At 43.4% G+C, this 25,884-nt stretch overlaps 1 protein-coding gene across 1 annotated transcript in view; it reads right to left on the bottom strand.

The window, feature by feature from the left end:
- Positions 1-25,884, bottom strand: part of LOC124613756 (odorant receptor Or2-like) — a 67,161-nt gene that overhangs the window by 25,977 nt on the left and 15,300 nt on the right. Inside the window, exons 3-5 of the mRNA XM_047142472.1 lie at positions 24,530-24,771; positions 22,420-22,522; positions 8,541-8,642 (exon numbers count right to left, since the gene is read on the bottom strand). Coding sequence (XP_046998428.1) covers positions 8,541-8,642; positions 22,420-22,522; positions 24,530-24,771 — 447 coding nt within the window. The remainder of the gene's footprint in view (positions 1-8,540; positions 8,643-22,419; positions 22,523-24,529; positions 24,772-25,884) is intronic.

Below are 25,884 nucleotides of genomic sequence, written 5' to 3'. Positions count from 1 at the left end.
ACAGCCATGCGGATAAGATGCCTGTCATCTCGACTGCTAGTGATACAAGGGCGTTGGGATCCAGCACTGCATTCCGTATTACCCTCCTGAACCCACCGATTCCATATTCTGTTAACAGTCATTGGATCTCGACCAACGCGAGCAGCAACGTCGCGATACGATAAACCGCAATCGCGATAGGCTACGATCCGACCTTTATCAAAGTTGGAAACGTGATGGTACGCATTTCTCCTCCTTACACGAGGCACCACAACAACGTTTCACCAGGCAACGCCGGTCAACTGCTGTTTGTGTATGAGAAATCGATTGGAAACTTTCCTGATTTCAGTACGTGAAGGTGTTGCCACAGGCGCCAACCTTGTGTGAATGCTCTGAAAAGCTAATCATTTGCGTATCACAGCATCTTCTTCCTGTCGGTTAGATTTCACGTCTGTAGCACGTCATCTTCGTGGTGTAGCAATTTTAACGGCCAGTAGTGGAACTACTGATTGACCCCCGGTTCGACAGGAACCACGATAGTTAGCCCCAGGACATCTACAATTTGCCAAAGCCTCAGTTAACGAACTCCTTCAAGAAGAAATTACTCGACCTTCTGATATGCCCTGGGCCTGCGGAAACAAGGTTGTTTCTAAGAAAGACAGCTCTGTCACGCTGTTCAACGATTTCAGGGACCTCAGTTATCGAACAGCGCTTGACAGCTACCCCATTCACAACAAACATGAGTTTATGAACGCCCTCACAGCCGCTGTAATTTTGAACCTAGTCGATTGTAAGCGTGCCCAGCTACAAATACCGATGCATTCCAATGATATTCGAAAGACTTTCATTGTAACTCTTTTCTGAATTCTAAGTATCTCTGTTGCCGTACAGGCTTACACATGCTCCACTGACATAGCAGTGGTTCATTGACAGCCGCGTTCTGCTTTAAACGTCTGTGACATACTCGTCCTCTCACGTTCCACGGACAGCACTCACTGCACTTAGAACACATTGTACCCGCGTTGCAGGACGACGGAGAGGTCATTAACGAGGCGAAATCACAAATTCAGCAAATGGAAGTCACCTTCCTCGGGCACACTCTCAACGTATCTGTCTTCACACTGACAACTGAATATACGATGCTGGTAGAAGATCTTCCCCACCCACAACTGGTCGATGGCCTACGAGGATTCCTCAGGCTTCTCAGCTTTTACTGTCGACACTTCTCACAGATAGCTCAGTTGCACAGTCTTCTAACAACTGATTTGAAAGACGAACACGGGAAAAGGAAATCTTGTTGGACCTCAGAAATTCCGGAAGCATTTCGCGGCGCTAATAATTTCCTGGTTTAGGCTGTCACATTGGAACACCCGCAATCGTATGCACGATTGACATTAACAAGTGACTCGAGAGACACCACAACTGGAGCAGTTCTTCAGGAGCCTACCAATGATGTGACACAACTACTCCGATTTCTCTCCCAGAAACTCTTGATCAAGCAACCACTAACTGATCGCAGTGTACTCCGCAGTTCGTTATTTCAGTTAAGACATCGAAGGTAGCCATGTAACAATATTTACAGATCATGCATGACGCATGCATGATCAGTGAGATCGCAAGCCGTTCACAGACACCAGTCCCAGCCGTTTATGTCACTTGGATATTATAGGCCAATACACAATCGATACCGAACATGTGCATGCAACCGATAATACACTACTGGCCATTAAAATCGCTACGCCACGAAGATGACGTGCTACAGATGCGAAATTTAACCGACACGAAGAAGATGATGTGATATGCAAATGATTAGCTTTTCAGAGTATTCACACAAGGTTGGCGCCAGTGGTGACACTTACAACGTGCTGACATGAGGGAAGTTTCCAACCGATTTCTCATACACAAACAGCAGTTGACCGGCGTTGACTGGTGAAACGTTGTTGTGATGACTCGTGTAAGGAGAAGAAATGCATACCATCACGTTTCCAACTTTGATAAAGGTCGGATTGTAGCCTATCGCGATTGCGGTTTATCGTATCGCGACATTGCTGCTCGCGTTGGTCGAGATCCAATGACTGTTAACAGAATATGGAATCGGTCGGTTCAGGGGAGTAATACGGAACGCCTTGCTGGATCCCAACGGCCTCGTATCACCAGCAGTCGAGATGACAGGCATCTTATCTGCATGGCTGTAACGGATTATGCAGCCACGTCTCGTTCCCTGAGTCAACAGATGGGGACGTTTGCAAGACAACAACCATCTGCACGAACAGTTCGACGACGTTTGCAACAGCATGGACTATCAGCTCGGAGACAATGGCTGCGTTTACCCTTGACTCTGCATCACAGACAGGAGCGCCTGCGATGGTGTACTCAACGACGAACCTGGGCGCACGAATGGCAAAACGTCATTTTTTCGGATGAAGCCAGGTTCTGTTTACAGCTTCATGATGGTCGCATCCGTGTTTGGCGACATCGCGGTGAACGCACATTGGAAGCGTGTATTCGTCATCGGCATACTGGCGTATCACCCGGCGTGATGGTATGGGGTGCCATTGGTTACACGTCTCGGTCTCCTCTTGTTCGCATTGACGGCACTTTCGACAGTGGACGTTACATTTCAGATGTGTTACGACCGGTGGCTCTACCCTTCATTCGATCCCTGCGAAACCCTACATTTCAGCAGGATAATGCACGACCGCATGTTGCAGCTCCTGTAGGGCCTTTCTGGATACAGACAATGTTCGACTGCTGCCCTGGTCAGCACATTCTCCAGATCTCTCACCAATTCAAAACGTCTGGTCAATGGTGGCCGAGCAACTGGCTCGTCACTATCCGGCAGTCACTACTCTTGATGAACTGTTGTATCGTATTGAAGCTGCATGCACACGCCATCAAAGCTCTGTTTGACTCAATGCCCAGGCGTATCTAGGCCGTTATTACGGCCAGAGGTGGTTGTTCTGGGTACTGATTTCTGAGGATCTATGCACCCAAACTGCGTGAAAATGTAATCACATGTCAGTTCTAGTATAATATATTTGTACAATGAATACCCGTTTATCATTTACATTTCTTCTAGGTGTAGCAGTTTTAACGGCCAGTAGTGTATCATCACCGATTATGTCTTATGACGTTCTGCAGTCTCCCTACAATGCGAGTGAGAATGCATAGAACAAGAATAAACAAATGATTCAACCGTAACTTAAATACACACTGCTGGACATGAGTGCCTTCAGATTGAGCTACGGACTTCGTCTTCTACAACGACCACATTAATTTGTGATGTCACTCTGGCGAAACCAAGTCCACTGGCCCCCTTTACATGTTACTCGAAGTATTTCACAAACTTCACAATCCCAGCAATCCTACACGACTGATTGCAAACTGTTTTCTGTGGCCTAATGTAAAACGTGCCTTTCGCCAATGAGCACAATGTTGTTTACCCTGCCATCAAAGCAAAACAGAGCAACTTTGCCATCCCAGCAGCACGTTTCAAACACGTCCATTTGAGATCGTCAGTCCACTGCCTGAGTCAGAACGATTTTGTTACATTCTCTCTACCACAGATACAACGACTCGCTGGCTGGAGGCGGCCCCTCCACAATAACACTGTAGACAGCATCGCATGGACTTTATCGAACTATGAATTGCGCACTTTGGTATACCTGAATGTATTCAAATGGTTCAAATGGCTCTGAACACTATGGTACTTAACTCCTGAGGTTATCAGTCCCCTAGAACTTATAACTACTTAAAACTAACTAACCTAAGGACATCACACACATCCATGCCCGAGGCAGGATTCCAGACTGTAGCGCCTAGAATCACTCGGCCACACCGGCCGACCTGAATGTATTATGACCAACCAGATCGGACAGTTCGAGCTGCCCTTTTCAACACTCTTTGCAGTCTCTGGGAGGCTGACTATAAGTGCCGGCCGAGGTGGCCGAGCGGTTCTAGGCGCTTCAGTCCGGAACCTCGTGACTGATACGGTCGTAGGTTCGAATTCTGCCTCGGGCATGGATATGTGTGATGTCCTTAGGTTAATTAAGTTTTAGTAGTTCTAAGTTCTAGGGGACTGATGATATCAGATGTTAAGTCCCATAGTGTCAGGGTCATTTGAACCATTTTGACCAAAAGTGCAGCACTGTTTACTACCCACAAAGCAATGGCCTGGTAGATGGGTGGCATAGAAAAATGAAAGCGGCGCTCATGAGCCATGGGCTTTCATGGACTGAGACTATTGCTTGGGTCATACTAGGCACACGTGCTGCATGTAAAGAGGACTTCAGGCTTCGCTCGCAGCAGTGGTGTATGGAGAAGCCCTTGGACTTCCTGCAGACTATACGCTACAAGTGACCGACGTCGGTGAGTTGTACGACGCCTCAAAAATCGCATCCACTACACATGGGTCACTTCGTTGTCTTCACACATCGTGCTGAAGTTATTCGTTCATAGAGATCTCAGACACTGCGAACAGGTGATGTTGCGTCATGAGACGATACGTCCTACATTGCAATTTCCTTATTCAGAACACAACAAAGCGTTCAGACGTGGAATTCATAGCTGCGACATTTTGACTAAAGAGATCCCTACCACCGTCTCGCTTTACTGCCTCAAACCGGCAAGGGTACTGGAAGATGGACCTCCTCCATTGTCGCTGGAAGTTCTGAATGGGGCTTGGGTGGAATATGGGGTACAAATGAACACAGCAAAAACAAAGAGTATTGTCATCAGTACAAGACGCAGACTTTCCAATATCAAAATAGGATGATCTACCGTTAGCCAAGTAAGTGAATTTAAATATCTTTGAAGCACAATAACTGAAGACTTGAGATGTCACCAGGAGGTGAAAACTCGAATTGCCGTAGCGAAGGAGGGATTCAGCAGAAAGAGGAGACTCTTACGTGGCAAATTAGATAAAGGACTAAGGAAAAGGCTTGGAAAATGCTCTGTCTGGAGTGTGGCACTATATGGGGCAGAAACATGGATACTGAGACGAGAGGATGAAAAAAGGTTAGAAGCATTTGAGATGTGGATGTGGAGGAGAATGGAGAGAATAAACTGGATGGAAAGAGTGAGTAATGAAAGAGTATTGGAAAGGGTCGGTGAGAGAAGATGTCTGCTGAAGGTTGTAAGAGAAAGGAAAAAGAACTGGTTGGGACATTCATTGAGAATGCTTTGCTAGTGGATGCTTTAGAAGGATTGGTTTGTGGGAGAAGACCGAGAGGAAGAAGGAGATACAAGATGATAGACGACATAAAGGGAAGAGGAAATTATGCAGACCTGAAGAGAATGGTAGAAGACCGGACAGCCTGGAGAACTACCATGTGAAAACCTGCCTTTTGGCAGAACACTGATGATGATGATGTTTGTCGCTGGATGATGACGACACCCACCCCGACCACTGCAACACCGACACAGGCCACTCAACACTTCAGCTGCCACAAGAGCTATGCCACACTGCCACGTCTCCGCACGAGCCAACAGACCCTCTGACTTCACAGTAAGGCCGCACCTGATGACCACCGCAACACCTGGCCCCCACCACGTAAACGGCATCTGCCGCGCTAATTCTTCTTCTGCGAGAAATGGTCCGATCAGGCCTCGCGCAAGTTCCGATCACGACGTGATCGCTCATGCACGCTCCCGCACGCTGCACGACAAACGAACCGGTCGGGCCAGGCATCACACACAGCCCAGCCGGTCACGCGCACTTACGTCACCGCTAGCTAGTGCTCCCACGCCCGTCGACGCAGACTGGTCGCCACACCCCAGAGTGCTCCGTACTCTGTGAGGACCTTCGTTCTAGAGCGACCGATCATCTTTGGCACGAGCGGTGTGGAATGTCTTCTGTATAGCGCAACGCGCTGGACAATGCGACTGACGAGACGCTCTCTGCTAGTGCTCTGTTTTAATGAATAATAATCTCAAGATCCGGGTGCGTCGTCCATCTGTGGCGTTCTACTGCCGTAGTATCCCTCTTCCTACAAGGTAAATACATTGGCTTACACTCTCCATGTATCGCCTTGTGAGGCTGAGTGGAAACCCCTCCTAAATGTCCCTACCTCAGAAAGATTGTGGTGCTAAATTGATTGCTATGGCATGAGTTCCCAAAATCAATATGTCCTAAGATCTTTCAATGGAAACTTAATAAGGTTTTACGCTCGTTAAGACATTGATAGTTACTATAAAAGCAGTTAAGCTGTTTCCTGCATTTGAAAGTTATTCGCCAGACTGTGAAATCGCGAATGAAATGCTTGTGGTAAAACGGACGACTTGTAACATCACAATCTGCGAGTTGAAGTGAATTTAACACAGTTGTAAAATTATGTACTTGCCCTTGATAACTGCGTTGTGTTTCGAAATTTTGTCATCCTAGATAAACGAACTAGTTGCTCCTGACCAGCCTATCTACATGTACATCTACATTTATACTGCGCAAGCCACCCAACAGTGTGTGGCGGAGGGCGCTTTACGTGCCACTGTCATTACCTCCCTTTCCTGTTCCAGTCAGGTATGGTTCCCAGGATGAACGACTGTCGGAAAGACTCCGTGCGCGCTCGAATCTCTCTGATTTTACATTCGTGATCTCCTCTGGAGGTATAAGTAGGGGGAAGCAATATATTCGATACCTCATCCAGAAGCGCACCCTCTCGAACCTGGACAGCAAGCTACACTGCGATGCAGAGCGCCTCTCTTGCAGAGTCTTCCACTTGAGTTTGCTAAACATCTCCATAACGCTATCACGCTTACCAAATAACCCTGAGACGAAACGCGCCGCTCTTCTTTGGATCTTCCCTATCTCCTCTGTCAACCCGACCTGGTACGGATCCCACACTGCTGAGCAGTACTCAAGTAGAGGTCGAACGAGTGTTTTGTTAGCCACCTCCTTTGTTGATGGACTGTATTTTCTAAGAAATCTCTCAATGAATCTCAACCTGGCACCCGCCTTACCAGCAATTAATTTTATGTGATCATTCCACTTCAAATCGTTCCGTACGCATACTGCCAGAAGTACAGAAGTAACTGCTACCAGTGTTCGTTCCACTATCATATAATCATACAATAAAGGATCCTTCTTTCTATGTATTCGCAATACATTACATTTGTCTATGTTAAGGGTCAGTTGCCACTCCCTGCACCAAGTCCCTATCCGCTGCAGATCTTCCTGCATTTCGATGCAATTTTCTAATGCTTCATTCTCTGTATACTACAGCATCATCCGCGAAAAGCCGCATGGAACCTCCGACACTATTCGGAAACAATCCCTGTTACCAGGCTTTCGATATTTATCGCTGCTCCGAGATTTTAGGAACTTGCTAATTTAGGGATGGCTGTAAAGCATAAACTAATATCTTCTCTGTGGTGCCCCTATTCAGGAGTCGACGGAGGGATGATATTATCAACAGGTTGATCACACACCCAACAAAAGAATGTAGGAGTTGCAGTAAACCGCTGAGGTCTCTAGTGTAATTTCACTGCCGCCACCGACTAGCTGCTGACATCACATACCATGTCCCATACACATGTAAGTAAGAAACATTACCACGAAGCCCTCTATCAGAAAAGCAGGTTCAATCATTTTAAAGTAATTTCATATTTTGACGAATAGCATCAAATAGTAACTACATAAAAGCTACTGATCTGTCCTTTCTTAGCAAGGAATCATGTAATAACTTTCTACTAATTTTAAGCTAGCTGCTAAGGACAATTTTAGTATTTTAAAGATTGCGAAATATGTAATAACTGCATTAATTTTACAAACACCGGGATGACGCATCGGCCATCTGACATGTGGAACTCATGTGCTAAACAGAAAAACTTTCAAACGGTCGCGGGAAATGAGATTTCGATGGCTCAGTAAAACGGTCGGCGCGACTCGTAATGGCCAACGGATGAGATGCTCTGGGTCACTATTTTACTGGAGAGTTTCGCTGGCAGTCCTCTGCTAGTTATGTCGCGAGGTTCTGTTCATTTAAGTGAGAGAACTTCACAGAAGAATGGTACAACTGCCAAGCTGTTGAAGAAACTCTGTGAGAGTGTGAAAAATACTCTGGTTGAGGTCCGACAGTCGCTGGACTTCGAAGTCGTGCGGACTAGTTTCATGCAGACAATGTTGGTCTTGAAATTATTTCACACCTTATTTGTTACGATGGGGAAGTGTGTGAAAGTAGATTGAACATTCGTGTATTGATTAATAAGCCATCTTGACTTTGTGTTTTGAGAGTACACAAAACTTTGATAAACTGTTTAATTCGGAAACAATCCCTGTTACCGGACTTTTGATACGTATCGCTGCTCCGAGATTTTAGGAATTTGCTAATTTAGGAATGGGTGTAAAGCATAAACTAATATCTTCTCTGTGGTCCCGCTAGACACCCATAAACTTAATAGCTACACATTATGCGAATAGCACGAGGTCAGATCGCAACTGGAAGTGAAATTGTCTCGGATAAGCCGCAAACGTCAGTGAACCGTCGGCGATCCATAGGGAGGGCACACTGCCCTAACATTAATCATACTGGATGGAGTACTAATCGGTAAGAGATGGGACCTACCTCCGTCAAGATGTCGTTCCCGAACCAACAGAACAGGAACATGTGCTCGATCGTGCCAGAAAGATACGAGCCATACTTCAACAGCCACCCCGAGTCTGCTTTCTGTAAAAAGAACAAAACATTTCTAGTCTTGTATGAAATAAGCGGAAGATAATATACTTGTTAAGAAACTAGTGTCCATCATAAGTAATCTAGTAGTTTGGAAGACAACAGTAGTATATTTGCGTACAATAAAGTTTATGATTTAAATGTTGTTAGATAACTTGCCAAAATCGGATAAATACTCCATCCTTCGATGACTGCCTCCATCGGTATCGTCGGAACTCAGTCTGAAACTTGTGATTTTATCCATATATGACGCGGCAGGTTAAACAAGAACTCCATCGTGAAGGACTTCGTAGCAATATAAATTTATTTCACTCAATGCTAACATAATTGTTTAATGACTATGCCTCTTTCCACTGTCTAGCCATTATCAGTAACCTATAAACGTTGCTTGGTCATAACGTGCTGGGAATCAGCTGTTATTAGAAACTGGTAATGGCATGCGTGTTCAAATACAGAGATATGAAAACAGGAGGAATACGGCGCTGCCGTCACCAATGCCTATATAAGACAACAAGTGTCTGGCGCAGTTGTTAGATCGGTTACCGCAACTGCAATGGCAGGTTATCAAGATTTAAGTGAGTTTGAACGTGGTCTTATAGTCGGCGCACAACCGATGAGATACAATATCTCCGAGGTAGCGATGAAGTGGGGATTTTCCCGTACGACCATTTCACGAGTGTACCGTGAACATTAGGAACGCAGTAAAACATCAAATCTCCGACATCGCTTCTACCGTAAAAATATACGGCAAGGACGGGACCAACGACGACTGAAAATAGTCATTCAGTGTGACAGAAGTGCAACCCTTCCGCAAATTGCTGCAGAATTCAATACTGGGCCTTCAACAAGTGTCAGCGTGCGAACCATTCAACGAAACATCATCGATATGGGCTTTTGGAGCCGAAGGTCCACTCGTGTACCCTTGATGACTGCGCGACGCAAAGCTTTACGCCTCGCCTGAGCCTGTCAGCCGGCCGTGGTGGCCGAGCGGTTCTAGGCGCTACAGTCTGGAACAGCGCGACCGCTACGATCACAGGTTCAAATCATGCCTCGGGCATGGATGTGTGTGATGTCCTTAGGTTAGTTAGGTTTAAGTAGTTCTACGTTCTAGGGGACTGATGACCTCAGAAGTTAAGTCCCATAGTGCTCAGAGCCATTTGAACCATTTTGAGCCCGTCAACACCGAAATTGGACTGTTGCTGACTGAAAATTGTTTCAAATTGTATCTAAAGGATGGACATGTACGGGTATGGAGACAACCTCATGAATCCATAGATCCTGCATGTCAGCAGGGGACTGTTCAAGTTGGTTGAGGCTCTGTAATGGTGTGGAGCGTGTACAGTTGACGTCTAGATACGACTCTGACGGATGACACGTACGTAAGCATCCTGTCTGATTACCTGCGTCCGTTCATGTCCATCGTGCATTCCGACGGACTTGTGCAATTTTAGCAGGACAATGTGACACCCCACACGTCCAGGATTGGTACAGAGTGGCCCCAGAAACACTCTTTTGAGTTTAAACACTTCCGCTGGCCTCAAACTCCCCAGAAATGAAAATTATTGAACATATCTGGGATAATATGCAACGTGCTGTACAGGAGAGATCTCTAGCCCCTCGTACTCTTACGGATTTATGGACAGTCCTGCAGGATTCACGGTATCGTTTCCCTCCAGCACTACTTCAGACATTAATCGAGTCCATGCTACGTCGTGTTGCGGCACTTCTGTGTGCTCGCGGGGGCCCAACACGATATTAGGCTAGTGTACCAATTTCTTTTGCTCTTCAGCGTACGAACAAAATTGACTGGCACAGGCGATGAAAACTTTCATCCATAAGAAAGCTTTGGTTGCATCCGATAATGTTGTGGAATTGATGGAGAAGTTTCTGAAAGGATACGTATGGAGATCTGCATTGTATGATAATTAAACAACGAGAGTCCGAAATTTAAAAAAAAAATCACTGCTAGCATCTGAAAAGTGGTACCATCAAACAAGATTAAAAATTAAGTGCACAGATAAAGTATCAAATGAAGAATTATTAAAAAGATTGGTGAGAAATGAAATATATCTAACAATATGTATAAGACAGTCATTTCCAAGTTTTTCCTCTCACACAAAACAACTAGAGCTCCGATATCAAGATACTGGCAAACTCTGGAAAACATGTTGACCTTCAAACTAACGAAATTACAAGTGACATAGCAAATGGCAATCAATACAGTTGAGATAATTCTCATTAATTAAAACTGATATGTAAGACTTTTACAAGAGAAGGGAGTAAGTTAATGGAACATGTACTACGACATTCAGGAACAGTTAACTAGGACTGGAGGTAGCAGGAATAGGGAACAATAGTGGGGGCAGGCCAGGACTAAAATACGTAAACTAAAGTGTCAAGGATGTCAGATTCAATAGATCGATAGAGACGAAAAGGTTTGTTTACTATATCGGTAATATTAAACACCTCCAGTGTTGAAGGCTTTTACTGTATCATAGATACAACGAAGATAACTGTGAAGAAATCTTGGGTAGCAGAAGAAATGCTTCAGCTGATCGAAGAACGAAGAAAGTGCAAGAATGTTCAGTGAGTGACTGGAAGCCGGGAATATAAATCACTTGCAAATGAAATAAATGGCGAAGCCAAGGTGAAATAGCAGCAGGAAAATTGTGAAGAAATCGGAAAAGAATTGGTCTTCGGAACGACTGATTCAGTGAACAGAAAACTTAAAACATTGTGCGGTGAAATTAAAACCACGGCCATCAACATTAAGATTTCCATGGGCATTGCTCAAACACAAAGGAGAGAGGGAATGGATAGAAAGAACACACAGAAGGCCACTACTAGGAGGAAGAAGGTAAAATGGGATGGTGGGGGGTAAAGTGGGATGGTGGGGGGTGCAGTGTTAGAGTGAGAGTTTAATATAGCTTTGGAAGACTTGTGATCAAATAAGGCAGAAGGGAGCGATAACAATCCTTCGGTATTTCAAAATTTGTTGAAGAAAGTCGCAATCAAATTATTATTCAAGTTGGAAGGGACAGACAATATTCCTTCGGAATTTCTAAAATCATTGGAGGAAATGACACCCAAACGACTACATAAGTTTGTGTGTAGAACCTATGAGATTCATGAGAAAACATTACACTTCCGGAAAAGTATTTTCCACACCATTCCGAAGATTGAGAGGGTAGATAAGTACGAGAGCTACCGGACAATCAGCTGAAATGTCCACGCATCCAACTTGTTGACAATAATAATATACAGAAGAAAGGGAAAAAGATGAGGAGCAGTTAGATGACGACCACTTCTGGCTTTCGAGAAAATAAACATACCAAAGATGGCGTTGCGATTGGTAATGGAAGCAAGAGTTCAGAAAAATCAGAACACGTTCATAAGATAAGTCGATTTAGAAAAAATTTTGGATTGAAAGTAAACGATGATAAGAAAGTAATGAAGTGTACCAGAAAAATTATTAACGGTGAACTTAAGACAGCGAAGCGTGACTACGAGGAAGCCTGAGTTAGGGAACTCTGTTACCTTGAAAACAAAATAACATATGTCCGGCTAAGCAAGGAGGACATAAAAAGCGGACTAGCGCAGGTAAATCAACCATTCCTGGCATCAAAATAAGTCTACTATCACCGAACAAAGGCATAATTTCTGAGAATGTGCGTTTGGAGTACAGCAATTTATGGTAGGGAATCACGGACTGTGAGAAAACCGATAAAGAAGAGCACTTGGTGCTATAGAAGAATGTTAAAAATTAGATGGAATGATAAGATCATGTATACGGAGATTCTCCACATATCCGGGAAGAAAGGAACGTATGGAAGCCTTGACAAGAAGAAGAAGAATCAGGATGATACAACATGTGTTAAGAGATCAAGGATTATTTCTATGGAACTGGAGGAACTATAGAGGATAAAAGTTGTAGGGGAAGACAGAGCTTGGAATACATCCCACAAATAATTGGTTCAAATGGCTCTGAGCACTATGGAACTTAACATCTGAGGTCATCAGTTCCCTAGAACTTAGAACTACTTAAACCTAACTAACCTAAGGACATCACACACATCCATGCCCGAGGCAGGATTCGAACCTGCGACCGTAGCGGTCGCGAGGTTCCAGACCGAAGCGCCTGGAAACGCTCGGCAACATCGGCCGGCCAACAAATAATTGAGGAGGTAAGCGTCAATTACTGGGATAATGATTGGTGACTAAAATTAAAAGAATTAATACTTCAGCCTTTGTGGAACCTATAAAATTCTAGATCTTGTACCACTTCTGCTAATTAACCGCCTTTGAGAAACTCATTGCGCTCCCGATAACTGATGCTTGTGAGGTAAGGTACGTGCACCACTGGTGTATACTGCGTATATTGTGTGGAACCACTAGCCTTGTTAGTACCTGCGTAACAAAGCATGAACACAGATTTTTGGCAACAAAATAGAACCCCAGCCACAGATTTTGTTTAGTATGTGTTGTGACGTGCTTCTGTGAAGGATTCGGTGTATTTAATTGCGTTGCAAGTGTCAGTCAACTATCCTGTTAAGGTATCTGTTCGTGCAGTTGCCTCGTGTTAGCTTTCTAGTGTAGTTTTACGCCGCCATTAGCGGTACTGTCATCTGACTTAGTTTGATTTTTGCAACTATTGCGTATACAGTATATTTGAATAGTCAGTAATTCCGCAGTTGTGAAGTTGTCTACGCGCTAGCGACAGCAACAGTGTCCGCTACACAGCTTTTAGTTTATTTACTCTCACGTGCCTCTGTGAATAAATGAAAAGTAGCTGATTATGTACTATGTTGAATGGAGTTGATTAACTTATACAAAATGTTTCCGTATTTTTCGAGCATTTGTATCGCATGAAGTTTCTTTGTGGTGTTTTGATAATCAGTAAGAGTAATCAGATTGTATCTGACGGCTGCTTGGATTAGTGCTACATTCCTTACTGTGCAGACGAACTATGACTAAACGTGAATAGGGTCTGTGCCCGCTTGTGTACGGATGAAGGGGGAGCTGTCCATTGTCTCGAGGCAGTTGGAAGCTGCACTGGCTACGCTCGACAGGCTTCCGACCGCTGCCACAGTTTGTGTTGACAATGGGGCACCTGAGACGAATTCCTTACCATGTGGTACCTACAGCTTCGCATGGGGTCTCTGGTGTCACAGCACCTTACGGCTTTCTAGTAAAGACAGTGATTACAAATGTTGATGGTGTTAGGACAGCAACCAGCCACAAATTTACTTTCAGTTACTTTATTCAAAGAGTACCGTTACCGGTTTCGGATCGTTGTGATTCATCCTCAGACGGTTTACATGCTTTCTTAATGACATGTGGTGCATTTTTTACAGATTAATATGACAAAATTGCACAAAGACACTGATTAGCGAACAATGGCAGGGTTTCACGAACGATGAACAGCGAAAAGCGACGGGATCGCATGCGTCTTGGTGGAAGGTGACTGTGGGATGCTAATCATACGACTGTCCACTTACACCATAATGACGGGTTTAAGGTATTGTCCATTGCTGACAGCACATCTGAGTCAGCACGGGACGCCTCGTCTGTTCGTCTGTCGGCGCTGCGACCGACCTTCCTGAATGCTCAAGACAAACGCAGTGGACTGTTTTTCCAGTCATGGGGAGCTCCAGCGTAAGTCGGGTGATGGGATGCCTTAGGGAAATAGCGAGAACAGCCGGCTCTACTTGCCAGAAGGACTCGTCCGAGATGTGTAGGAGGTTCTTCCACCGGCAGCTTAGCACAGTGGGTGCACACCTGGCTACAAATAATGATTCATGCCTTGAGAGTGGCACCTACTAGGTGTACTCAGAGGCCATCGTCGGTTCCTACAGGCGGCTGGCTGCTTTTGTGAAGACAGTTGGCCTCGCGTGCTGCGCGGAAAGCGAATTAACGTTTTGTAACGTCGTTCACAAAAACGATCACGCTCCTCTGGACTGGAGCCGAGTGAAAGGCTTAAACCAGAAGCTCAGAGGAAATATCGTGGATGCAAATTTCTTCACCTCCTCTAGCGGGTAGAGAACTGAAGGACGCGTCTCAAGAGGACAGGTCAAGTCAGGAAACAACTACTAGGGTAGGAAAGAACATGTAAGGTGCACATGTGCGTTTTCTGAGAAATTCCTCGAAGGCCCTATAAGGACATGGAAGAATATCAGCCCCATTAATTGAAAGTAGTATGGCAAATCGGAGAAAAAAAATTTACTGTAGTATAATATTCCATAAAAGGGTTTAAGACTTGTAAACTGTAATAATGCACACATAATGCTAGGAACAGAAAGCTGGTTCAAAACAAGTGCTAACAACAATGAATTCTAAATTCATATCCTTTCCATCTTCATCTCAGAATATCACTTAGAGCCAGCGACCGTAATTATTCGTTGCATATATTCCAATCACTGTCTTTCTCTACAGTTCTTACCCTCTGTATGCCCCTACAGTACCATGGAAGCTGTTCGCTGATATCTTAACACATGTTCGATCATTCTGTCTTTTTTTCTTGCCAGTTTCCTCCACATATTTCTTTCCTCAACCTCCTCATTTCTTTTCAATCTAACCATTTTCACCACCCTTCTAAGGCATCGCGTTTTAACCCTTCGATGCTCTTCATTTCCGGTCGCCAAACAGACCGAATGCTTCAGTCGCATTTGTCAGAAACTTGTTCCTTAAATTGAAGTCCAATTACTGATGCTTCTAAGGGAGCAGAATTCCTTCACTTCATCTATGTGGCGGTCCCCAATTTTTATGGTAAGTTTCTCACTAATCTCGTTTCTGCTACTTCTCATGACTTTCGTCTTTACTTAGATTTACTCACAATACATATTCTGTAATCAGTGTTCTGTTCATTTCATCCAATATGTCCTGTTATTTGCCATCGCTTTCTCTGAGGATAGCAATGCCATAAGCGATAGTTATCAATGGTTTTCTTTCACCCTTAGTTTTAATCCCACTCGTGAGCCAATCTTTGACAACTGTAGTATTTGGCAACTCGCCTGGCCACGTACCACTGTAGAGCACACCTGTGGCTGGAGGGTTGTCTCGTTCCTAGGCGTCCTCTACAGAAGCCAGGCACACACGGACTCTGGTCGTACATACCGCGCTGTGTACGTACCAGACCACAACAGCAAATTGCGCATTCTATTCTCGAAAGACAACAGCAAACTGAACTTTTCCTCTGCGAACAGACGGGACTGCAGTGGACTCCTCGAGAGGCGCAATCATCGCCCGCCAGTAGCTGTCCGCGGTGCTGCAAGTCGTGGGACTACATTCAGTCGCGCGTCGCGGAAGTCGCACGTAAATCCATCCGCCGGATTACATAAGGTATAGCGCGGTGACAGCTAAACACACTCTCGGTCCGGGCGTGATGCTGGCTGCTGGCTGCAGCCCATCAATCGGTAACGGACCCCGACAGGACGTCGACTCAGCAAGGTTCAACAACACCGGCAACATCACCGACCCGGCCACCGACCATATCAGCGCACAGCTCACTAATCGGACATCGACCCAACGCCGATCAAGACGTCTATATGGACTATCGTGTGAAATTTCATTTCTACCAGAAGTGTTTTTAATTTTCAGGCTTCACATCAGAATAGTGAACTGTTTATTTTCCATGTTACCAATAAAAGTGTTCGTTTTTTGTAACTGGTGCATTGAGTTATTTATGTGCTTTCCTTGGCCACGCCGCAAGACCAAGACTTAAAAATAACATTCATTGCTTCTTAGATATACAGACTGAAGATTAGGGGAGAAAGACTGCACTCTGTCGTACATCGTTTTTAATTCGAACAGCTCGCTCTTTGTCTACCATTCTTACGGGTGCACATTCGTTCTTACACATATTACATATTACATGTTTTCCTCTAGCTTATACCTATTTTTCTGAGACTGTAGAAATCTTGCACCATTTTACACTAATCTTTTTCTAGACCGACAAACCCATGAACAGATCTTAATTTTTCTGTATAACTTCCGTTATGTCACAACTGCCTCTCTGCAGCCTTAGCCTTTCCTATAGTCCAACTGATCATCGTCTAAAAGATCTTGTGTATACTCGTATTATTCTTATCAGCAACTAGGTGCATGAGCGATTAGACTGATTCTGCTCTAGTTCTCACACTTATCTGGCTTTGCCATCTTCGGGATTGTTTGAATGGTATTTTTCCGGAAGTCTCTTGGTACGTCGCCAATCCTACAGATTCTACACACCAACTTCAATAGTCGTTTTGCTCCCTTTTCCCCAATAATTTTGGGTATTTCGAAAGATATTATCTATACTTTTCACCTTATTCAATCGCACTTCTTCCAGCGCTCTGTCAAACTATGACTGTAATAACGGTTCCACTATCTCTTTTAAATCGATTTTAGTTTCTTCTTTTATTACGTCAGCTGACAGTTTTCCCTCCTCGTAGAGGCCTTCAGTACACTCTTCGCAACTATCCGCCCTCTGCTCTGCGTTTAACCGTGAAGTTCTTTCATCACTCTTAATGTTGACAAAAAATTTTTAATTTCACCGGAGGTACTTTTCACTCCTGAACTCACATCAACAAAAGTTTTTCGTCCCCTAGATGCGTCGAGACGGTGTAATGTTGTTGTGGGTGTTCCTCTACCGATCGGAAGGCTTGTAAAGATAGAAACATTTACCATGTGCAGTATGATGGGTAGAACGATTCACTCGAATGCACTGCAGCATTTCAGCTAAAGTGTAGCACCACCCTGGACGCATTAGAGACGCCTGTGGCACACTAGAGTAAATATCCATCGTGCCACGAAGGATAATGACGACTAGTGATCGGGTGTGCATAATCTCTATCCACGCAGAAGTCTTGTTAATCAGAGAAGTTGCTAGACGTGTGCACAGGATTCGACGTGTGGGCATGGAATCGGTGCCAATTGATGGGTAGTGTTGAGGACTTAACACGCACAGGCTCTCCACGTTGGACAGGTGCTCATTGTGATCGATATCTGCAACTTTTGAATCGAAGGTACCGTGGGCTGAGTGATCCAGAACTGAATTCGGCGTTCGAAGAGACTACAAAGACGTCTTATATCACATGAGAAGTTAGGAGACGATTGCATGACGCGAATCTGCATTTCCAACAACAGTGGTGAGTACCACGTCGTGCACCACAACACTGTAGACTCCTTACAGATGGGCATGAAATTATGCCCCAGTATTGGGCGCTTTTCTCGGACGAAATTCGGATGTGTTAGTACCCTGAGAATCGCCTCCAAAACTGTGTACCACACTTACAAGGAGGTGGTGGTGGAGGATCTTCTAGTGTGGTATTACGTGGGACTACCGTACACCTTTCGTGGTTGTTAAAAGGAAGTCTCGTTGCTTTACGATATAGGGACGACATTATGCAACGAATAGTGGGGCCGTGTTGCCAACATTTCGGTGACAGTTTCATCTGGATGAATGATAACTCTCTTAATCAACGTTCTGTTCTCGGAAATTCTTTCCTTCAGCATACTAGGACGATCAGAATGGAGTGAACTGCCTGTCCTCAGCACACGAACTCAGTCAAACATAAATGGGATGGACGGGAACGAGGTTTGTTTGGGCATCGACAACGACCATGTACGAGGGCTGTCCAGAAAGTAAGTTACGATCGGTCGAGAAATGGAAACGAGTATGAAAATCCGATAAAGCTTCACAAAGATGTGTTGGGCAGTGTCTCTAGTATGACTCTAGATAGAATTATGTCGCTCTTTTCATTCCTGAGCTCTTAGTGAGGGCGTAGAGATGTTATAGAAAATAGTGTCTCCCGCCAAGTACGAGGGCCTGGTGAGAATTTTCCCCTGAAGCTATGCAACCAACATTACATAACTGTCGTGCGATTTCTTCTTCAAGACAATTCTCAGCCTCATTCTGCAGGGGCAATGAAGATGTTCCTGCATCGTTTCAATTGGAAATGTTTGGTTACCCACAATACAGCCCGTAATTGTCTCCCACTGAGTTTCATCTCTGCTCAAGCCAGCCATGAACCAGACTATTCGCTGGCTATGAAGACAACATTTTGGCACAGACAAAGAGCTTTAGGCCAGCGTAGAGAATTGGCGGAAAGCACCGGCGGCTGCCTTCTATGATGAGGGTATTGGAAAGTTGGTACAACGCTACGACGAATGTCTGAGTCAGAACGGCGACTACGTAGAGAAGTAGCTGAAAGGTGTAGCTAACTGTTACAAATGAAACATTTCAGATTTTCACTGTGATTTTCATTTCGCGATCAATCGTAACTTACTTTCTGGACAACCTTCGGATTCTACGTGACGTACGCAAAATCACCATTAAAGAGTGGAAAAGTCTGGTTCATGGCTGGCTTGATGATGCAGTGGTACGCATGCCGCGACGAACTGATGCCTGAATCCGAGCAAGGGCACGTTCTAGCCCCTAATGACGCTACTCGGGAGTACTGTTAAAAACTCGCTTTGGGACACAGACGATTTTGTCGCTACACGAACATTTTGTTTCAATATAGTTTAAAATAAATACTGGTGATACAAAACTTTTGCTGATGTTTCTATATGCTGAAACTGTCCTCCCGACAACCATTCCTTTTTCGATTTTTCAAATTTTCCTCGTGCCCATTTTGCCTTAGATTTCCTGTACTTTTTATTTATTCCAGTCCTACATGACTTATATTGCTTTATGAATGAAATTACAACCCTGTCTTTTCCTGAATATTTTTAATACTTCCTCCATTTATCGATCATTTGAAGTATATTTACGTTAATCAATGATTCTTCAAAGTTAACTTCCTCATTTATATATTAGTCTATTCAACTTATGTTGCTTTCATTTTCAGAATCGTCCATGCTCTTCAACTGAAATCCTTACAGTGGTACTCGGTAGCGCAGTATCCACAACCTTAGAGATCTGTGAACGCACGTCTCAGTTCTTCAGTATTACAATATCACACTTCCTCTTGACGTTCATCTAAGAATTCAGCCTACACTTCATCATTGCTAAAATATCTGATTACGGAATCGCCTCACCAAAACATAGGCCACGCGGGGTAGCCGCGCGGTCTCTGGCGTCTTGTCACGGTCCGTACGGCTCCACACGTCGTAGGTTCAAGTCCTCCCTCGGGCATGGGTGTGTGTGTTGTCCATAGAGTAGGTTAGTTTGCGTTAGATTAAGCAGTGTGTAGGCTTAGGGAGCTTACCAGTTTCGTCCCATAAGACCTTACCACAAATTTCCAATTTTTTTTTTCCACCAAGACATAATCCTGTTCGTACCTTCCCTGTCACCACAATTTTCCAAGGACACCACCTCCATTTGTGATTTTTCGAAGTATATTCGCTATCACCAGAAGAAGTTTACTGTACAACTCTATAAGTTTTCCTGCATCTCATACCCACTACTGACACCACCGCATTTCATTTCTTCCGCTACCCCAGCGACCCAATTATGAGATTATCATCCCACATTACATAACAAATTACCCGTTCAATGTCCTCGTGTGCTCTCTCCATCTGTTCATCTCCTGCTTGTGATGTCGGCATGTATACCTGAATTAGTGTAGTGTGCGTGTTTATATCGGTAAATAATGTCAAGTAAGGTTGGTACATATTCCAAATGCGACATAATTTGAGTTAATATAATTGTTGAAGGTTGTTCAAATATGGTAACTGAATGCATTTACAGATGGCCTAGATCAGGAGCCGCAATGGCGGAACACTTTAAATAAAGCTTCGTGAAGGTTGCGCGAAAATATCTTGGTCACACTATTTTACCTGGAGAGTTTAAATTACCCACTGTAGAGTGTGAGACTCAAGTGATTTGGTGGGTAGTATGGACAGGGAATCGAGTGAAATTATTTTAAATTCTTTATCCAAGACTTACCTTCAGTAGTTAGCCGGAGAAGCTATTAATGACAATAACATATTAGATGCCCTTGTCAACACAGGCACGAAGTATTGGACTCAGTTAGCACAGAAATGCGTATCAGTTATTATACGGCCATTACAGCATCTCTGAATACGGCTGTAAATTGGACTGAAAAGAGAGGTAGGGAAATATAGCTGCTTAACGAGAGTGACTAAAAGCAGGTTTCGCGTCCCCGAGCATAGATCTCTGACATACAAAATAATGAATTTAAGTGGACAAAGGTCAAGATTGTTGTGCAACAGGCCTTAGACATGTGGGAAAGTGAGGGATGGGAAAGACCAGCCGTGGTTTTGTACTGTTTCTCCTGGTTGGACTTGGGTTTAAAAAATTGTAAACTAAATATTACGATAAATTTTATAAATAATCGACAAGTACGCCAAAGAAGAAGAGAGAGAACTACAGTGGACATGTTATTCCATGGACTCTTGCGCTTCTATGCATGAACTATCCTTCCTTTGTCATTCACTTATCTTATCTGCTTGGATTCGGACCTAAGAGGACGTTCTTGTGTAAAGCTCATCTTGCTGTACCAGCTGATAATGTAAGTTGTACTTAAAACCCGAAGAATATAATGGTTATTTTGTCAAAAGAATTTGTGTATGTCGTCAATTAATCGATCGTCTGATACCTAGACTGTCCTAAGTAGATATGGGCCGTAACAAAGAATTTTCATTGTTAGGCACCATCTTAGAAAAATCTTTAACATTTTTCTTTTAGCTCAATTACGAGGCTTGCCGACGGTTAGGAAAATTAACTTTATTTCAGATCCCACGGGACCGGATGCAGCTACTAATAATTTAACAATTTTATTTACAGATTTTCATTATATAACGAGATAACATCCCAGGCAGAAAAAGTCTGGTCACAGGATTCCAGTTCCATTATAGGATTTCATTTGTAAATGCTAGTATTGTTATCTTATATGGGGGAATCGAGACGAATTCACGACAGTAAGTTACGTACTACAGCAGTGTACATCGAACAGACTTGGCAAATATTCTCTGGTGCAATAAGCACACGACTTCTCACGAGGCTAGTGTTGGATAAATAAGAAAAGGACAATTAATTATAGACGATTATGTAACTACCCTGAGAACTGAGCTAGTTTACTGAGTGCTTATACACGTCGGGCTAAATTAAACAACATATTACACTGTTAATAATATTCCTTCATTAGTTATTTCTCTTTTACGCTGAGCCACTGCATTAATGTGTGTTTCTTTTTTGTATAAGTCACGGCTCATATTTTATTTTATTAGATTACACTAATAGTCACAAAAGAAACAAAAAAATTTATTTTATTAAATTACAGTTTGACACCCGTGTTAGGATACTGCTTCAAACGCAAAGAGAGCTTCACTTCATACTGAAACGTAGCCAAAGCGTTGTAGTCAAACAAAAATCAGAGAAGCAAAAATTAGCATATGAATAGCCATGCGTGAAGTCTTCGACCAATTCGAAAGCCAAATTATCTACCAATCTGACAAGAAATCCTAATTTGTTTTGGCCTTACGTTAAGTCAATAAATGAATCCGGGCTTGCATGATCATAATGGCACCGAAACGGAGGGTAACAGAAAGACTAAATACTAAATCCTCTTAGCCAAAATGGTTTCACTGTTCCCCCCTAGCAGGCTTCCGCTTAGAGTCTATGTAGGTGACCTACATGAGTTCTCTCGTTATCGTAGTCAAAGTTGACGAACGCTAACCGAGTCGTAGCCGCTGAAACCGATATTAATCGACTTTTCCTAGTGATAAATAGAACTCCTGCGATCTCGTTGTAGGCCACTAACCTACAACACAGTCTGCAGCGTGTTGCGGGTAAGACAGCAAACTTACCGGACAGTGGGATGCTTACCAGCATTGTAGCTACAAAGGCACTGGCACTGATGGTGACGATGTCTGTGAGGAACTGTCCCAGCATCACGGGGCCCAGCAGGGAACTCAGTCGCTGAACACACCTGAAACAGTTTTTCGGTACACGAAGTAAAATTTTGAGTGTTGTGCTTTGTCTGCAAGTAAATAACACCACATTTTTATTTTAGGCCTACCTTTAGTTACAATAGATTTTATTCTCGATGCAGCTGGCTGTAACACTGTCTGTCCTAAGTAATAACAGTGGGAGTGTAAAGTTACGATAGCGGAACGACCGCGATTTTATAGAAAGAAACAATTTACATCTACATTTATGCTCCGCAAGACACCCAAGGGGGGTGTGGCGGAGGGCACTTTACGTGCCACTGTCTTTATCTCCCTTTCCTGTTCCAGTCGCGTATGGTTCGCGGGAAGAACGACTGCCGGAAAGCCTCGAATCTTTCTAATTTTACATTCGTGATCTCCTCGGGAGGTGTAAGTAGGGTGAAGCAATGTATTCGATACCTCTCGAAACCTGGACAGCAAGCTACACAGCGATGCACAGCGCCTCTCTTGCAGAGTCTGCCACTTGAGTTTGCTAAACATCTCCGTAACTCTATCACACTTACCAAATAACCCTGTGACGAAACGCGTCGCTCTTCTTTGGATCTTCTCTATCTCCTCCGTCAACCCGACCTGGTACGGATCCCACACTGATGAGCAATACTCCAGTATAGGTCGAACGAGTGTTTCGTAAGCCACCTCCTTTGTTGATGGACTACATTTTCTAAGGACTCTCCCAATGAATCTCAACCTGGCACCCACCTTACTAAAAATTAATATTATATGATCATTCGACTTCAAGTCGTTTCGTACGCATACTCCCCCATATTTTACAGAAGTAACTGTTACTAGTGTTTGTTCCGCTATCATATAATCATACAGTAAAGGATCCTTCTTCCTGTGTATTCGCAATACATTACATTTGTCTATGTTAAGTGTCAGTTGCCACTCCCTGCACCAAGTGCCTATACGTTGTAGATCTTCCTGCATTTCGCTGCAGTTTTCTAATGCCGCAACTTCTCTGTATACTACAGCATCATCCGCGAAAAGCCGCATGGAACGTCCGACACTATCTACTAGGTCATTTATAAATATTGTGAAAAGCAGTGGTCCCATAACACTCCCCTGAGGCATGCCAGACGTTACTTTAACGCCTGTAGACGTCTCTCCATTGAGGACAACATGCTGTGTTCTGTTGCTAAATACTCTTCAATCCAGCCACACAGCCGGTCTGATATTTCGGATTGTAGTGGACGAAACGTATAGCACAAAACATAAATTTTCCTTTTTTCATAAAATCTGGGTACAAACGGGATGAAAAGAACGCAAAGGAAGCTGTGAAAAATAGTCTTCTTGAAATGACAAACGGGGGAACGAAAGAAAAATATTTAGTTCGAAGAAGTACAGTAGATTAGGCACAAAGAGGTTGCCATCAAATATGTTTTAGTAAATATTAATTTTTTCCGAGAACAGGAAACAATATCACGCGATAAATTTAGACAGCCAGCTTTTTGTTTTGAGTAGAAATGAGTTCCCATGTCTAGCGTATAAATCTGCAGCGTAACTGAAAATAATGCATGGGTTCAATGAGAGCAAAACGAAAGTGGGTGAAGGTATTTACTACTATTTTATGAAGACTTGAAGACTTAAGGCAGAAAGGTGAATCTACGAGTTTCCAGTGTGCAGCGGTTTCCAGTAAGTTGGCATATTGTTTCACAAACTAGATGAGCTGTTGGACAAATTCAAATTTATTACTATTTACGACCCAATTAAAATTTTTTGAATAAAAATGATGTGGTTACACATTAAAATTACGCTGATTAAAAAAAAATTAGAAAACTTTAAACGGTCACAATGCAAAGAATGGAAAAAAAAATTATTTAAAAAATCTGTGGATATATATATTAGTGACATGAAAAATTTTTAATCTGTTCACTGAAGCATCAAAGCATTATTTAGTATGAGGAATATTCCAGTTTAACATTGAGAATAATTTCTGAAAAGACTGCTTCTCCGATGCTACCCTACCTTCCCTGTACGGCGAGTCCCACCTGTCTATGTCATTGTGGTAGCAGACGCACTCCTTGAGGCGTCGCCTCATCTTCTCCTCCAGTTGTGGAGACCCTCCAGGAGACTTCGTGTCGCTCTCACCGCTCGACATGTTGGTCACCATAAAGTTCAGGAAGCGCAAGTGTGCGCCTACATAGATTATAAGCGACCAGAAGAAGCCGTCTTGGGACGTGAAGATGATGCAGCCGTAGAAGAGGCCCATGGAGATGACAGCGTAGATCATCTGCATATAATACATTTCGTTGGCTTAAGGACAGACATGGCAGAAAAGACCTCTAAGTCGAATGGAAAAGAAAGCTAGTCTTTAAACTGCGCTTCATATCACTAGACAACAAATTTTAACATTTAAAAAAGGCCAAAATAGTTGGTTTGTGTGGATTTGATTTTACTGAAGTTGAAAACGGCAATTAAATATCTGGATAAGGTCATGCTAGGAAGTTACTGACGCTTTTATGTTCTTCACACGTTATAATGGGCAATAATCTATCAAGCGTGTCACTGTCCAACACTCAGTTATTTACCAGAAATATGACAGTGATTTTGTGTTTAATTCTGTGCAATAATCACAAATATTGTGTACGTTTTTCTAAAATGGATCTAGACTAAAGAGACAGCCTACATTACACTTGTCCGTCCTCTGCTGGAATACTACTGCGCGGTGTGGGATCCTTACCAGGTAGGATTGACGGAGGACGTCGAAGAAGTGCAAAGAAGGGCAGCCCGTTTCGTGTTATCGCGCAATAGGGGTGAGAGTGTAACTGATGTGATACGCGGGTTGGGGTGGCAGTCACTGAAACAAAGGCGGTTTCCTTGGCAGCGAGATCTATTTACGAGATTTCAATCACCAACTTTCTCTTCCGAATTCGAAAGTATTTTGTTGACAGCCACCTACTTAGGGAGAAATGATCATCATAATAAAATAAGAGAAATCAGAGCTCGAACGGAAAGATTTAGGTGTTCCTTTTTCCCACGCGCCATTCGAGAGTGGAATGGTAGAGAAGAAGTAATAAAATGGTCCGATGAACCCTCTGCCAGGCACTTAAGTGTGAATTGCAGAGTAACCATGTAGATGTAGGATTTTAGATACAAGGCGTTGAAGTTTATGTTTTTACCGAAATACTGACGCATATATTTTTCATGTTCCATTCAAAGATATTAATAATGACAATAATACCTAAAGGGAGCTATACAATTAAAGATACGCACTAGTTTTTTTTACATATTTCGTATGCTATATCACAGATATATATCCACAATGCAAAATCGTAAAGTATAAACTATTCACAAACAATATGGAATAATAGATCAAATTGCTTTATACTATGTACATGAAAAA

This window comes from Schistocerca americana, chromosome 4, assembly GCF_021461395.2.
Source record: "Schistocerca americana isolate TAMUIC-IGC-003095 chromosome 4, iqSchAmer2.1, whole genome shotgun sequence".
NCBI classification, from domain to species: Eukaryota; Metazoa; Arthropoda; class Insecta; order Orthoptera; family Acrididae; genus Schistocerca; species Schistocerca americana.
Note: the sequence above shows the minus strand (reverse complement) of the source record. Positions and strands in the feature narration are given on the sequence as shown.